The following is a 12,729-nucleotide window of genomic DNA, read 5'->3' on the forward strand; positions in this document are numbered from 1 at the left end:
TTTCCTTTTTATTTATTTATTTATTTTTTTTTTTGATTGTCTTTTTCACCAAGTTGTACTGACACTTTTTAGAGCCAAAGCTGGCTAATAAATACAATGAAATGTTAAAACGCACAATTGAATTTCAAATACAATACTCATCACAAAATCTGTGCGACCAGCAAACTTATGTTCTGCTTCTGCAGGTCACAACTGACAAGAGCATGAGGTTACCTTTTTAAAGAGATCAGAGGTGATGTGACCCCTGCAGGCGGCACTAGAGCTGCGGCAACAAAACTTGCTTCAATAAATGAAATGCTTCTAAAGAAATGGCAATTTACTTGTGCCTGGCATGTACGAGGCTTGCTATAGAGTCCGAACATGTGACTGTTCTAATTTATCATGTTGAAAATCAAACAACAACTTCACATTAGTTAATACTAAAAAAAACATAAAATTTATATCCAGTGCTTAGGATGTGTATGACACTAACAGAAATGTCTATGCATGAGGCTTTTTTTCCTGTGATGCAAGCAAAAACCAATGTTCAGTCCCAGCTTGTGAAGCTTTTACAAGTAAAAACTGCCAGATATGGTCATGAAGAGAAATATGGAGTCAGAAGACGTGTAAAACAGCTAACAGCTAAACAGAGCACCCAGAAACCACCCAAGGTCACAGGTGTTGACAATGGAAACGCGTTCAAAATTGCAGAGTGTGGTGAAAAGAGACAAAGGAAAAATCTATGTGTCTTCAGAAAAAGAATGTGACATTTAAGTAAAATAGAGGGAAAAGCTTGCACACCCAGCATGGTGCTGACCACTGGGCCGCAACAAGATGAAAGAGGAACATCTCGTTTCAGACTATGGAAAAAAGTGCGTGCTCTGACTGGGGTGGTTGAATGAGAAGCTGATTGAGAATTATACACTTTTTATTTCCTCCATTCTTCTCTTAATAATTTACGCGTCTTCAAAATATACATGCAATGTAGAAAAAGGTACCCTTTTTGAAATAACAGACCTATTAAACCCATTTTTTGCAACTATATAAATTCTTTTTTTTAAACACAAGTTTGGTGTATCTTTCCCACATGATGCTGAGAAGACATTTACAAATATTAACAGGCTAATAAAAATAGTAACATTTTGTACACTTTTGTACCGATTCAAAACACAATTCAAAATACAGTGAAGGGATCCAGAATATTAGAAACTCTTCTCCTACAGTAGGGTAATTCTGGGGTTGCTCATCCCCTTTTCTATGATGCTGAATGAACAGAGCTATAGGTACACTTTTAAGACTCATGAACTGTTAAAGTGTCTAAGCAGAAATTAAGCCAAAAAAATGTCTATACCTTTAGTCAGATTGAAAGGGACACACTCAAATGCTAAATGTCGGTGTTTAGTTACACCATACTGCACTTCCTGCACAATGTGCTAAGTTTTTGGCCTCAAGGAACTATGGGCAATGTGGTTCATGAAAGCACCAATGCAGTGGAATTGAAGAACAGACGCCTTCGATGCTGCTCTCTGACACAAAGTGTGAGTGTGTGTGTGTGTGTGTGTGTGTGTGTGTGTGTGTGTGTGTGTGTGTGACTGAGTGAGTGTGATGAAAACACATCCTCCCTGAGCTCTGCCCTGTGATTGGCCAGGAGGGGAGCCAGCAGTTACTGAGTAGGAACTCATCTCATCAGATAGAAAAAGCTGATTGTATAAGACTTTTTTGCAGCATTGGAAGTTAAGACTACAACATCCCGAGTGAATGTAAATGTAGGTTTGGCACATTTGAAGTAAATCTGTACAATGCCTGGGTACTTACTTACTTAATAATAATAATAATAATAATAATAATAATAATAATAATAATAATAATAAAATTGTGATATAAGGGATTTTGCTCCCTTTATTTCATTGACAGTCTGAAAACTCCTACCACACTTTTTGTATGAAAACAAACAAAACAAAAAAACACATTCACAAGCTGGCACATCATACCTGAGCTGGGATATAAAAAAAAAAACAGTAATGTAATGTAAGCAGTTTGTCAGAAAAAAAGATGTAGATGCACTGTATTTGTAAGAAACAAAAGTAAGACTATAAGATTACAATAGCTAGGATTTATATTAAAACTTTTCAAATTTCAAGTTCTGACAGTCCAGAGTTTGTACAGGCAGTGACCTGTCAGAAAAAAGTCTATGGAACAAAAACAAAAAGGAAAAAACCTCACAAAAAAGTAAATACATAATGATAAAAACTAAATCACTCCTTAAACATTTAAGACCAAATAGCTATTGAAGACCAATTCCTGATACTTCAAAATCCATGCATGCTCTTTACAAACCACACAGCAATGTGTTCGTCGCTCATTTCTTCTTGCTCTCTCATTCTCTGTCTCGTCTAACTCTTATTCGCTCCTGTTAAGATTGTCAAAGTGTAGGAAACTGAGGTTCATTGTCAGTCGGATGTCTGAATGTCTGTTCCGGTTGTTTTCATGGGTCATATTTTCCCATCAGTCCTCTTCTTCAAATGGACATCCATCAAGATACTGTCCAAGAACTTTCTGAGCATGTCGAGTGAGTTTGAATCCTGTCTGGCCATGCTCAGTGCATGACGCAACATGTCTTGAAAGTTTGCCTAAAGGTCTCTGTAATAAACTGTGTTTTTAAAAAGTGTCTCTAACGGGAGTGTTTTTTTTTTTTCTCTTTTTACAACTGACACCTTGAGCACACTCAGTTGGCACTGACGGCCTCCCGTGTCTCGTGGTCACTGCTATAGTCTGACTTGGGCTCGTCCTCAAAGTCCTCGTACATGTCCATGTCGTCGTCTCCGTTGGTGGGGTCGCTGGGCAGATCCAAGGCTCCAACCCCACCGCCATTGCTGCCTCCGCCTCCGCCAGGCTCAGACTTCACCCTGTATGTGCTCTGAATGACGGGGATGGTGGGTTCAGGGCTGGCTGAGTTGCTGGAGCAGTCTGAGGTCAGGTGTGGGGATGGTGTGGCTGTTGTTGCCATGGTTATGGCGCCTGGGTAAACTCCTACACCACCCGGACTGTTGCCGAGAGGAATTGGTGGCTGAGGCCTGAGAAACAAAGAAAGGAAAGAGAAGAAAGGAAGGGAAAAAAGTAAGGTAAGGATGTTATTAATAGACAATAAACAACCTTGATATCCATAACACAACATAAAACAAATAATGAATGGAATTTCATATAAGTATGGAAATCAAAACAAATAAAACAAAACAAGACTAAGCATCTACAGCCATGTTAGCAGCTCTGTGAGGCTGCACAGCTGTGTTTTGATCTAAATGCTCATGTCAGCATGCTAACAAGCTCACAATGACAGTGCTAACAATGCTGATCTTAGTTTAGCGCATTAGCATGCTAACATTTGCTAATTAATTAATAAACACAAAGCACAGCTGGGGCTAATGGGAATGTCATTAGTTTTGCATGTATTTTTTCAGAAACCAAAGTATTGGACAAACTGAAATTTTGACCTGATGATGGCACTAGGGAATCACCAAAGTTATTACAATTCATCCTGAAGGAACGTGAATGTGTGTACCAAATTTCATGGCAATCCGTCAGATAGTTGTTGAGACTTATCACGCAAAACCACAAAGACAAAGACAAAGAAACAGGCTACATTAAAAAAAAAACATTTTAATAATGAAATTGTGGGAAAAAAACTTAATAGCAACAGTTAATATATCAACTGGTTACTGTACAAGGTGGACAGGTCAGCGTTTGATCAGATACTGATTCATTATAACCTCCTTTGAACCAACTGCTTTGAACAAAACATTAATTCTGAAGCCACTTAAGTTAAACAGAAATGCTTCTCATCTGGCCGGGCGTGTCGTAACACAGAGCTCTCCCTGCCAGCTCACAGCAGCATCGGCTAAATAACCTGTTAAGATATAGATGGAATGAGGGTAAATGCACATCACTCAAACAGGCCCTCTGGCTCCTCAAATGAGCTGCTCTGACAGACTCATTTTCACATTAAACGCTTTAAAACAACACTGGTTAAGTTATATGGAATATGCCAGAAACTGGTTGTGTACTGGCTCCCAGTAGCTATTTGATTTAGCTTTGATTGAAAGTCCAGGCCTGGAGAATCATAAGCTGTTTTTGCATTTGCTTGACCACACACAGTAAATGTGGCATTCAGCCCGTGACGTCTGACTCGCTCTCATTCCCTCTCAAACATCTGCTTACATTTCATATTCCACTATGTCTGTCTGTGTCCAATTTCACTGCCCGCAAGCGCCCAGCATTGTCCTAATTTAATAAATGACAAGCTATTAAAAATCGCTCCTATTCAAAGCTGTGGCCTCTGGTAAATCCATCTCAAACACAGGCCACTGTGATGGCTTTAAACACATCTATGGCTGGTTCCTATTAAGACAATGCCACTGTTTTTCCCTTCACTGCACTGACTAGACTCTAAAAAGTATAATGCTCTTCAGCGAATGTTTAAAGGGATTTGCAGAAGAAAATTTTTTGCAAGAAAAAACCTTTCCTGAATGGTCCATAACCCCTGATGGTCACTCCACAAACCTCTAGCAAATGGAGTTAAGAATATTTCTTTTATATTCATACTGAGACACATTAAGAAAAAAGACATCATATAAAATGCTAAGAAACAAAGCAATTGCTTGTGAAATATCTGAATGAAATGCCCCCAAAACTCCTTTATGAAACAAAAACAAATACATTTGGTGTTTACATATTGATGCTTTATCTTTTATCTAGCTAATTCTTTGCTAAAACACACATATCCAAGCCAGTGTGGCTAGCAGGATGACATGTTTATCAAAGAGCCAGCTGAACTGAAAGATCACAGGTGCAGCAGTAAATTAGTCAAAGTCTTCTGGAGCGAGACACAGAGCCTGTCTGTGAGCCATGGCCTGTGGCTGTCAATGCACAATGACCCCTCTTAAGAAATGTGCACAATTCCTTCTAACATTGTATTTAATGCAGTCAGTGATGGAGAAAAGTGTGTTGGACGAGCTATTTCTGTGAAAATATACCTTGTAATAAAAAATGTTGCTGTAACATACAGAATTCCATTGCATAGTGTATATGAGTGCAGTCATTGTATTCTTACACGTGAAACTGTCTGGTTGAGTTTAAACATAGCTGCACATCTTTGAGGTCTCACAAAACTGTCTCCTGAGTAAAAGTTGAGGATGGCAACAATGGCTGAATCTCTTCACCACCTTCACCCCTACCATTCGCTTAGAATGTAAAAAAAAATAGACTCAGTGAGTGTGAGGGTTACTAATTTCATGTTGCATTATTTCTGGGATTTAAATCACTATTACACATTACTGCCATTTAAAGGTCGTAACATTGCAGTTTTGTTTCAAACTAGTGTGAGCACTTATTTAGAAACTTTTCTGCTGACGCTGGTACTCACCCCACAAAGAACTGCCTCATCTCCTGACGTCGTGACCGCATCATCTGTTTGTACTCTCCGATGCGCAGCTTCTTGCCGTCAATGATGCAGGTTCTCTTGGGCCGTGGCTTGTACTTGTAGTTGGGATATTTCTCCAAATGGATCTTGCTTAAGCGGGCCTGCTCCTCATAGTATGGCTGCTTCTCCTGGTTGGTCATGGACTTCCAGCGAGAGCCTGGAGTAAATAATTGAGATTTTATTTTTGTTTATTTTTTAGTTTTTGATTTTGTTTTACTTAGTTTTGTTGTAAAACATATATATGTATGTGAGAAACCAACATTGCAGACTTTAGGGAGTGACAAAATTTAAACTTCCTTACATTTAGATGATACTGGTTGAGCAAAGAGTTTGTGGTAAAAAAAAAAAAAGATGTAATGAGCAGTGAATCAGTGATCCGACAATGCTAACATACAGTACTGTCATTTCAGCAGCACATTAATTCAATCATACAAAAGAGTCACAGAGCCCTGGTATATAAATAAAATGACCAGCATTTCTGGTGGTGTCTTAAAGTTGGATGTTGTTATGTGAACAGACACCATCAAGTTTTTAACCAAGGAGGCTGTTTAAAATCAAGAGTGGATTACACTCTGCTCCTTCTTGGCTCAAGAAGAATGATACATTGTGTACTTCTCATTTTTCCCTGTAAAACAACCTTCTGAACAAGTGGACAGGGCCATTACCGCAGGAACGCAGCACATCTGCGAGGCACTCTGACAACTGATTATACACACTCCGCCTCGCTTCTCTGTTTATCAAGGTTTATCACAAACTAGTCTTGTACTTTTGTGACACAGGAAACAGAGAGGAATTTCTTTAAGCCTGCCACCCACTCCCAAAAGTCCAGCTGTGTTATTATGTTGGAGAGACATGCATTGTACACATGCAGTCATATACACATACACAATCGTGCACTTTAAATTCTGCTTTTTGTTCTCATATTGCCAAAGAGGCTTGATAAATTACTGGAAAATAATTTTTAATGCTTCCTGCCAACAGGATCTTACTATTCAAACACAACTTTAAATCAAATAATTTAACTATTACAATTCATCATAATAAGGAAATAAATTAATTTAGATTCTCTCAGTGGAATGTTTGCACAACTGATACATTATATATATGCAGGAAGCATTTCGTCAAACACAAAACACCCCTTTATCAGAACCCATTCATAGTTCCAAGTCAGGAACACAGACCTACCTAAGAAAAAGCAATTTGTTAATGTTGCTCAGGAGGAGCATTTACATTCGGGAACCCTCACGCTCACTGGAGCCCTGCATCGGACAGTGGAGGTCTTAAGCACATTTCACGAACAACCGTTATGCTCTGCACCGTGTGAATGGCTATCTGTGTCGAGGAGGTTAGTATCAACACAGCGACTTTTTAACTGAATGCATCCATCACACTAGTCAGGCTGACACAGTGGAGCTCTGTGTATGAAGTGTTCCAGGTTTAAAAACACACTAGTCCTTCTTATAGTCCACAGCTTGCTGGTAAGAAACCCTGTGAACTGTAGAATGTAGTTGCAAGGTAACCTAATGAGCAGAGAGGCTGCCCTGAAAAAAATGTACAGGTTTGAGGACCATCAACTGTCAAATGCACTGTGTCTTTGAACAAGATAGTGGAAGGAGGCTAAACCACTTCTGTAGTCACAAATAGTTTTTTGTTGATGAGTTGTGTGTGTGTGTGTGTCTGTAAGGTGTTGTTGCCCAGCATGTAATGGTCATCATTTTTGTTTGTTTTTTTATTAACCAATTTTCACAACAAAAAACACAGAAAGACTGGCTTAAACTGGATTTTCACCCTGATTTTATGTCCCAGTGCATCCAAAAGGTGATGAGTTCGCTAGGAAAAGAAACTAATTTCCGCAGTTTATAGTAAATTAGTTCCTCTTGTGGCAAGCTCAGCTCAGAAAATGCTTCCAGTAACAAAGTCTAGAGAAAAATGGGGGGCACATGCAAATAAGCTGCTGATTACATGCCCATGTCTAAGAAACTACAAAGAGGTCATTTTAAAATTCTATTTTCATCAGAATTTTTATATTATTGATTTTTTTCTCCCATTTTCTAATATTCGACAGAAACACAGATACATTTTTTGGGAAAAATAAAAACCAAAAATAATTCATCCCAACTACATATAAACCAAATATTCTCAGAAGGAGATAAAAAATGAGGAGAATCCTCCAAAAGCAGAACACTAACAGTAGAAGGTTCATGCCTGGAATTTGTATGAGGTTTAGGTTTAGTGTTGAACGCTCTTTCTCCTGTCAAAGATTATATTATTATATTATATTAATTTTATATCTATAAAATCTCACCTAGGATCTTGCTGATGTTGGAGTTGTGCATGTCGGGGAAGGTCTGCAGGATCTTCCTCCTCTCGTCTTTGGCCCAAACCATGAAGGCGTTCATGGGCCTCTTGATGTGGGGCTCGGTGTTGTTCCTGCCCCGCGCCTCCCTGAACACTCGTGCCTCTGTCATATTATTCCCTGTGTGACACAAAGGAACAACATTCTCTATATGTCCATCATTGACACGTTCATCTTTCATACTTTCACACTTGAAATGCAGGACATTGCAGTGATAAGGATGAGCCCTTCCTGTTTGCTTCTTCTCCCCTCTGGCCCCTTTGCCTTCTTGGGAGAGGATGTATAACAAACGTATAACAAAAGTCTGACGGGGGTCTTGCTGGGATGCCCTCAACATGCTCACACAAACACACATGAAGTATACACACCACGGTCAGTTTGCTTCTGCCTAATAGTATCTCAGTGCCTATGCTGTTGTGTTTACTCCTCTGATTATAAACTAATCCACAATGAGGACTCCTCAACTCCTCGTCGCCTGTAAACAGTGGTGCTTTATGAGTAACAGGTGGGTTGGGAGAAAAAAAAGACCTTAACACTAAGTCAGTGTCCTTAAACTACATTCAGAAAAGGTTGTGGTTATTGTATTTTATGCAACAGTATCTGCAAACAGCATGGAATACAAAGTACATGAAGTCAATTCTTGTTATCATTCACTAAAGATTTGAGAATTGTTATTTGCAGTAAGCTTCATAGACTATAAACTACAACAGACTTGTTCCCTGTCTTCACCTGCTTTTGTTTGCATACTTGTACTGGGTGGGATCATATGTCACAAACACTCCTGTAATAAAGGAGGAGACTTCAGCCTCTTGTCATTTACTTGCAGGAATAATAACAGTGTAAAATTTTTCAAGAGCGTAAAATGTTGACATTGAACACTCTGTTTAGCTGTTAAGGGTGTCCTTCACTGTAGCTTGCTGAAGAGCACAATAAATATTTGTATTTGCTGAATACCTGCATATTCTGGCTTTCTGGAAGATGCCTTCTTCTTTATTGTGGAGTTCTGAGATGCAAGACCCCCAGAAGTAGGGCCTCTTCTATGCTGGGCCCACAGAGTTAAGGGTCACTGGTATCAATTTAGTCTGAACAGGATGTGACTGTTTTTAACTTAAACTCTGCTTCTCAAAACTCCAACAACTCCTTCCTTTTATATCCCTCTAGCCTTCCACTTACTATCATGTCTTTTGTACATCTGCATAGATTTCTGAATTACCAAGATTATAAGCAACTAACAACGGGGAGTGCAAGAGTCAGAAAAGCACCAAATTCAACAAACCAAGCGGAGAGTGCTAGAAAAAGAGGAAAAAAGGAAGAAAAATAAGGCAAGAACACCACAGAGCTAGGCAACAGAGGTGCTTACCATCCAGATCTTCTGGTCTCGTCAGGTCAATGACTCGGTGGACCATCTTCCCAGCATCCTCCCCGAGCTTGCCCAGGTGCTGGCTCAGCGTCTCATAGTGCAGCCGCTCCTGCAACACAAGAAAATATATGAAAGGTCATTTGAAGCTGAAGTTGAATATGTATGATGTGGCTGCAGTGTTGCTGAAGTTTGAGAAATGTGACGTGAGCTGCCAAAAAAGGTTTTCAATTCCTATTCAGTTCTTATTGGTTAATATCTGGATCAAGTCCCTGTGTATGCCTGGCATCTTTTAAATTGGGTCACTAGGGATAACTTTGATGGTTATGACAATAAAACTAATTGCTGGTTTGAGTTGGCATGGAGAAAAGTCCAGCAAAACCCCAAAAATGGGCAGTTTATTTTGATGCAGTTTCACGACTTTTTTTACAGTATCTGAGGGAAATGAGTCATGATGTTGGTTATACGATAAGTTAATAGAAAAGTCACCTTCAAACCCTTGCTAATCATCAGTCCCTTCCCCAACCTCTCATCATCATGTGCTCTCTCTGATTGTGCCTTCTGCCTGCCACTCCACTTCTGAGACAAATAACTTCTACAAGCAGCCTGCCTTGGGGCCTTCCAGCTAAAATTACCCCACCACGCTCCCAAACTGTGGTGGAAAACATCGAACCCTCCGCACAGCTACCGCACATCTACACTCCTCCTCTCCTCTGTTCTCTTCTCCCCTGCCTTCCCCTCCCTCCCTCTCCGCTCGCCTCCTTTTTCTGGTGACAGAGGCATTTTGTTTGACGCAAGGAATGGTTGCCGGGTGAAGTCATGCCGCGGTAGCCACTGGCAGAGTTGGTGGAACTTAGAGGCCAGCATGTATGTGTACGTATGTGTGTGCGTGTGTGTATGCGTGTGTGTGTGTGTGTGTGTTTATAGATGAGGAGTCGGCGCGGGCCAATGTCAGCACTACGGCAGGACTGTAATCAGGCCCACCACAGAACATGTGCCTGGGCAGTGCCATGCTCACCGCAGGAAGCAACCGCCTAACAAAGGACTAAAGAAAAGAGAGAATGAGAGAGAGACAGAGAGAGAGAGACAGAGAGAGAAAAAGAAAAAGGAGAGTGGAAAGAGGAGTGAAATGGAAAACTAGTCCAAAGACAAGAATAAGCCTCAAGTCCAGTCAAAAGTTCTTTTTAAGCTTGTAGTGCTAAACAATAGCCTGGGGAAAGCGACTATTGCTCATGATGATGCTTTCAGACTTCTGGAAGTCAAAGTTTGGTGCTCTTAAACTAAAAGTTAGCGTAGATTAAATCTGTAGTTCTCAAAATGATGCTAAACATGACTGCTTTGCAATATTTTGTTTAGATGCTCTGTATTGCTATTAGATGCGCTATAGAGCATAATTTCCAAACATCCTAAGTAGTTAGAGATGTACGAATGTTCCTGGTAAATGGGAGGAGACCGATGGAAAATTAATGCGCAGTAGAGTTAGGGTTTTGGAAAATGGACTAGGACAGCATCAATAGTGGTAGACTGATCCAAAATACAGATTAACAGCAGACCTGGGTCAAAATTTGCAAATACTCCATGCGGTTGGTCTACTTTTGGTCTACTTGAAAGTTCTTGTGGCAAATGCAATAAGGAGCTGTCTTTGCTTTGTTTAGTCAAGATTGAAATAGGTTTGGCCTGCGTGCCTGCTGGTTTGATACTGGACTGCTGCCTTTTGGAGCAGCATTATAGACTTTCTCTTTCATGAGACTCCATTTGTATTGTGTACACTATTGGATTGTGGTCCTCTAAATACTTTTTTTGTCATAGATTCTTCATCACAGAGAGATTACCTGGTTAAAAACAGTCAGTGTCAGAGGTTTGGGTGTACTGATGCTCAGACAATTACAGTGAAGAGGAATCAAACTTTTCGGGGGAAAAAAAACTTTATCTGCTCGATATTACATTACTATTTAACCCAAGTCTGAATTGGAGCAAAAAGAGTGACACTTGACTTCAAAGCAGAAAAGTTGACTAATCAAGGACTAAATTAATGAAACACAAAGGAGGACATGTGCAGAGAAAAAGATAAATTAAACCAAGTGGGTGATTGAAATTGACGACTAATTAAAAATATCAAGTTAAATTACAAAAACAGTAAGAAAGAGGAGCGCAACATTCACATTAAAACACTGAATCTGTACAAACAAGTACCACAGAAACAAATCACATCTGTGCTGTTACAGTGTGTTTAACACTATTGCTTTCACTGGGTCTACAGCCCAATATTGCTGCTGAATGTATATTTCTAAATTTAAGAGACACCCGACTCTTTTTGTTCCGCCTGGTCTCTCCTCTTCTTGGCATTTGCGTCTCTCCACCGTTGCTAGGGTAACGCTCCAAACAGTTTTTTTTTTAATCCACACCGTATTGAGCTCATTACCACAGTTACAACTCGCCTACCGCCAGCACGGCGTGCCTCCAGCTGACCCGCAACCGTTTACTGTCTCCTCCCGGACCAATCAAGTTTGGCAACCTCCTTAGTCCCCCTCCCAGCGTTCCCTCTCTCGTCCTATTTTCTTCATCTTTCTTTCTGTCTTTCCTGCTCCAGACTTTTCTATGTGCCGATAGAGCTGTCAGTCAGCCCTGTTCTGTTTTTTTTCTCTCCTCCACTCCTTCTCCTTTTCACCATTCCTCCTATTCATAGCCCTTAACACCCCACCACCACCAGCCCACCAGCCCTCCATCCCTTGAGGCTCCAACCCCAAAGAAGCTGACACTCAACAGTCTATTTGCAGGTGCCAGACTCAGCTTTGTAGTATACATTATTATAATGTTTATCATTCAGGCTTCAAATACAGAAACATTACGTCAATCTTTAATCAAGACTTGGAACTGTCTGAGCTGTTGGTTTCACAGGCTCGCTTCCTACAAAGACCAAATTCACCAGCAGAGCCAATATAAACTTCTATACAACCATTTCCTCCCTCCTCGCCTTCTTCCAGACTTATTCTGCTCTATCAACAGAAACTTCAAGCATGTAGACCAACTTTATTCAACAGGATACAGACAAAAGACATTTTTCTGTAATGGGCTACATTAAATTAAAGACTCTAAAATTTAGAGATCTGGTAAATTTCAAAACTATACAAAAGTATAAAAAGTTCGAATAAATACTTGCTAAAAGTATACAAAACTTCTGAGTCTGAGCGGAATGTGCATGTTCAAGAAATAAAGGGTGAGGGCTATTGAATACTTTGTGGGAAACTTTTAAGTTAAACTTTTAAAACAATTTAATTACCAAGTATACAAATGTATGATGATGATTTATAAATAGTGTGGTAAGGACAATATAACTTCTGTTCACTCTAACTTCTGATGGCAAATAGATTTTGTAATGAAGGGTAGCTGTATAGTTTCAACCTTCACTTTTTTGGTCAATGAAATTTTGTATTGTGTCCATTTGTTTAGATTATTTACTTAATTTTTGTTTTGTGAAGGTATTTTCCTATTTTTCTACACGCCAAAATAAATAATAAACAAATACTTTTTAAAATTTCAATTTCAAATTCAAATTTCTGA

General features: G+C 39.6%; 1 protein-coding gene across 7 annotated transcripts in view; it reads right to left on the bottom strand.

Moving 5' to 3' along the window:
- The window catches only part of LOC122874585 (transcription factor SOX-6-like), a 111,871-nt gene continuing 99,142 nt past the window's right edge, over positions 1–12,729 (bottom strand). For all 7 annotated transcript variants that reach the window (XM_044192632.1, XM_044192635.1, XM_044192633.1 and 4 more), the window contains 4 exons: positions 9,172–9,280; positions 7,761–7,931; positions 5,399–5,612; positions 1–3,053 (listed from right to left, as the gene is read on the bottom strand). In XM_044192632.1, coding sequence (XP_044048567.1) covers positions 2,705–3,053; positions 5,399–5,612; positions 7,761–7,931; positions 9,172–9,280 — 843 coding nt within the window. In that variant the 3' untranslated portion in view covers positions 1–2,704. The remainder of the gene's footprint in view (positions 3,054–5,398; positions 5,613–7,760; positions 7,932–9,171; positions 9,281–12,729) is intronic.

This window comes from Siniperca chuatsi, linkage group LG4, assembly GCF_020085105.1.
Source record: "Siniperca chuatsi isolate FFG_IHB_CAS linkage group LG4, ASM2008510v1, whole genome shotgun sequence".
Lineage (NCBI taxonomy): Eukaryota > Metazoa > Chordata > Actinopteri > Centrarchiformes > Sinipercidae > Siniperca > Siniperca chuatsi.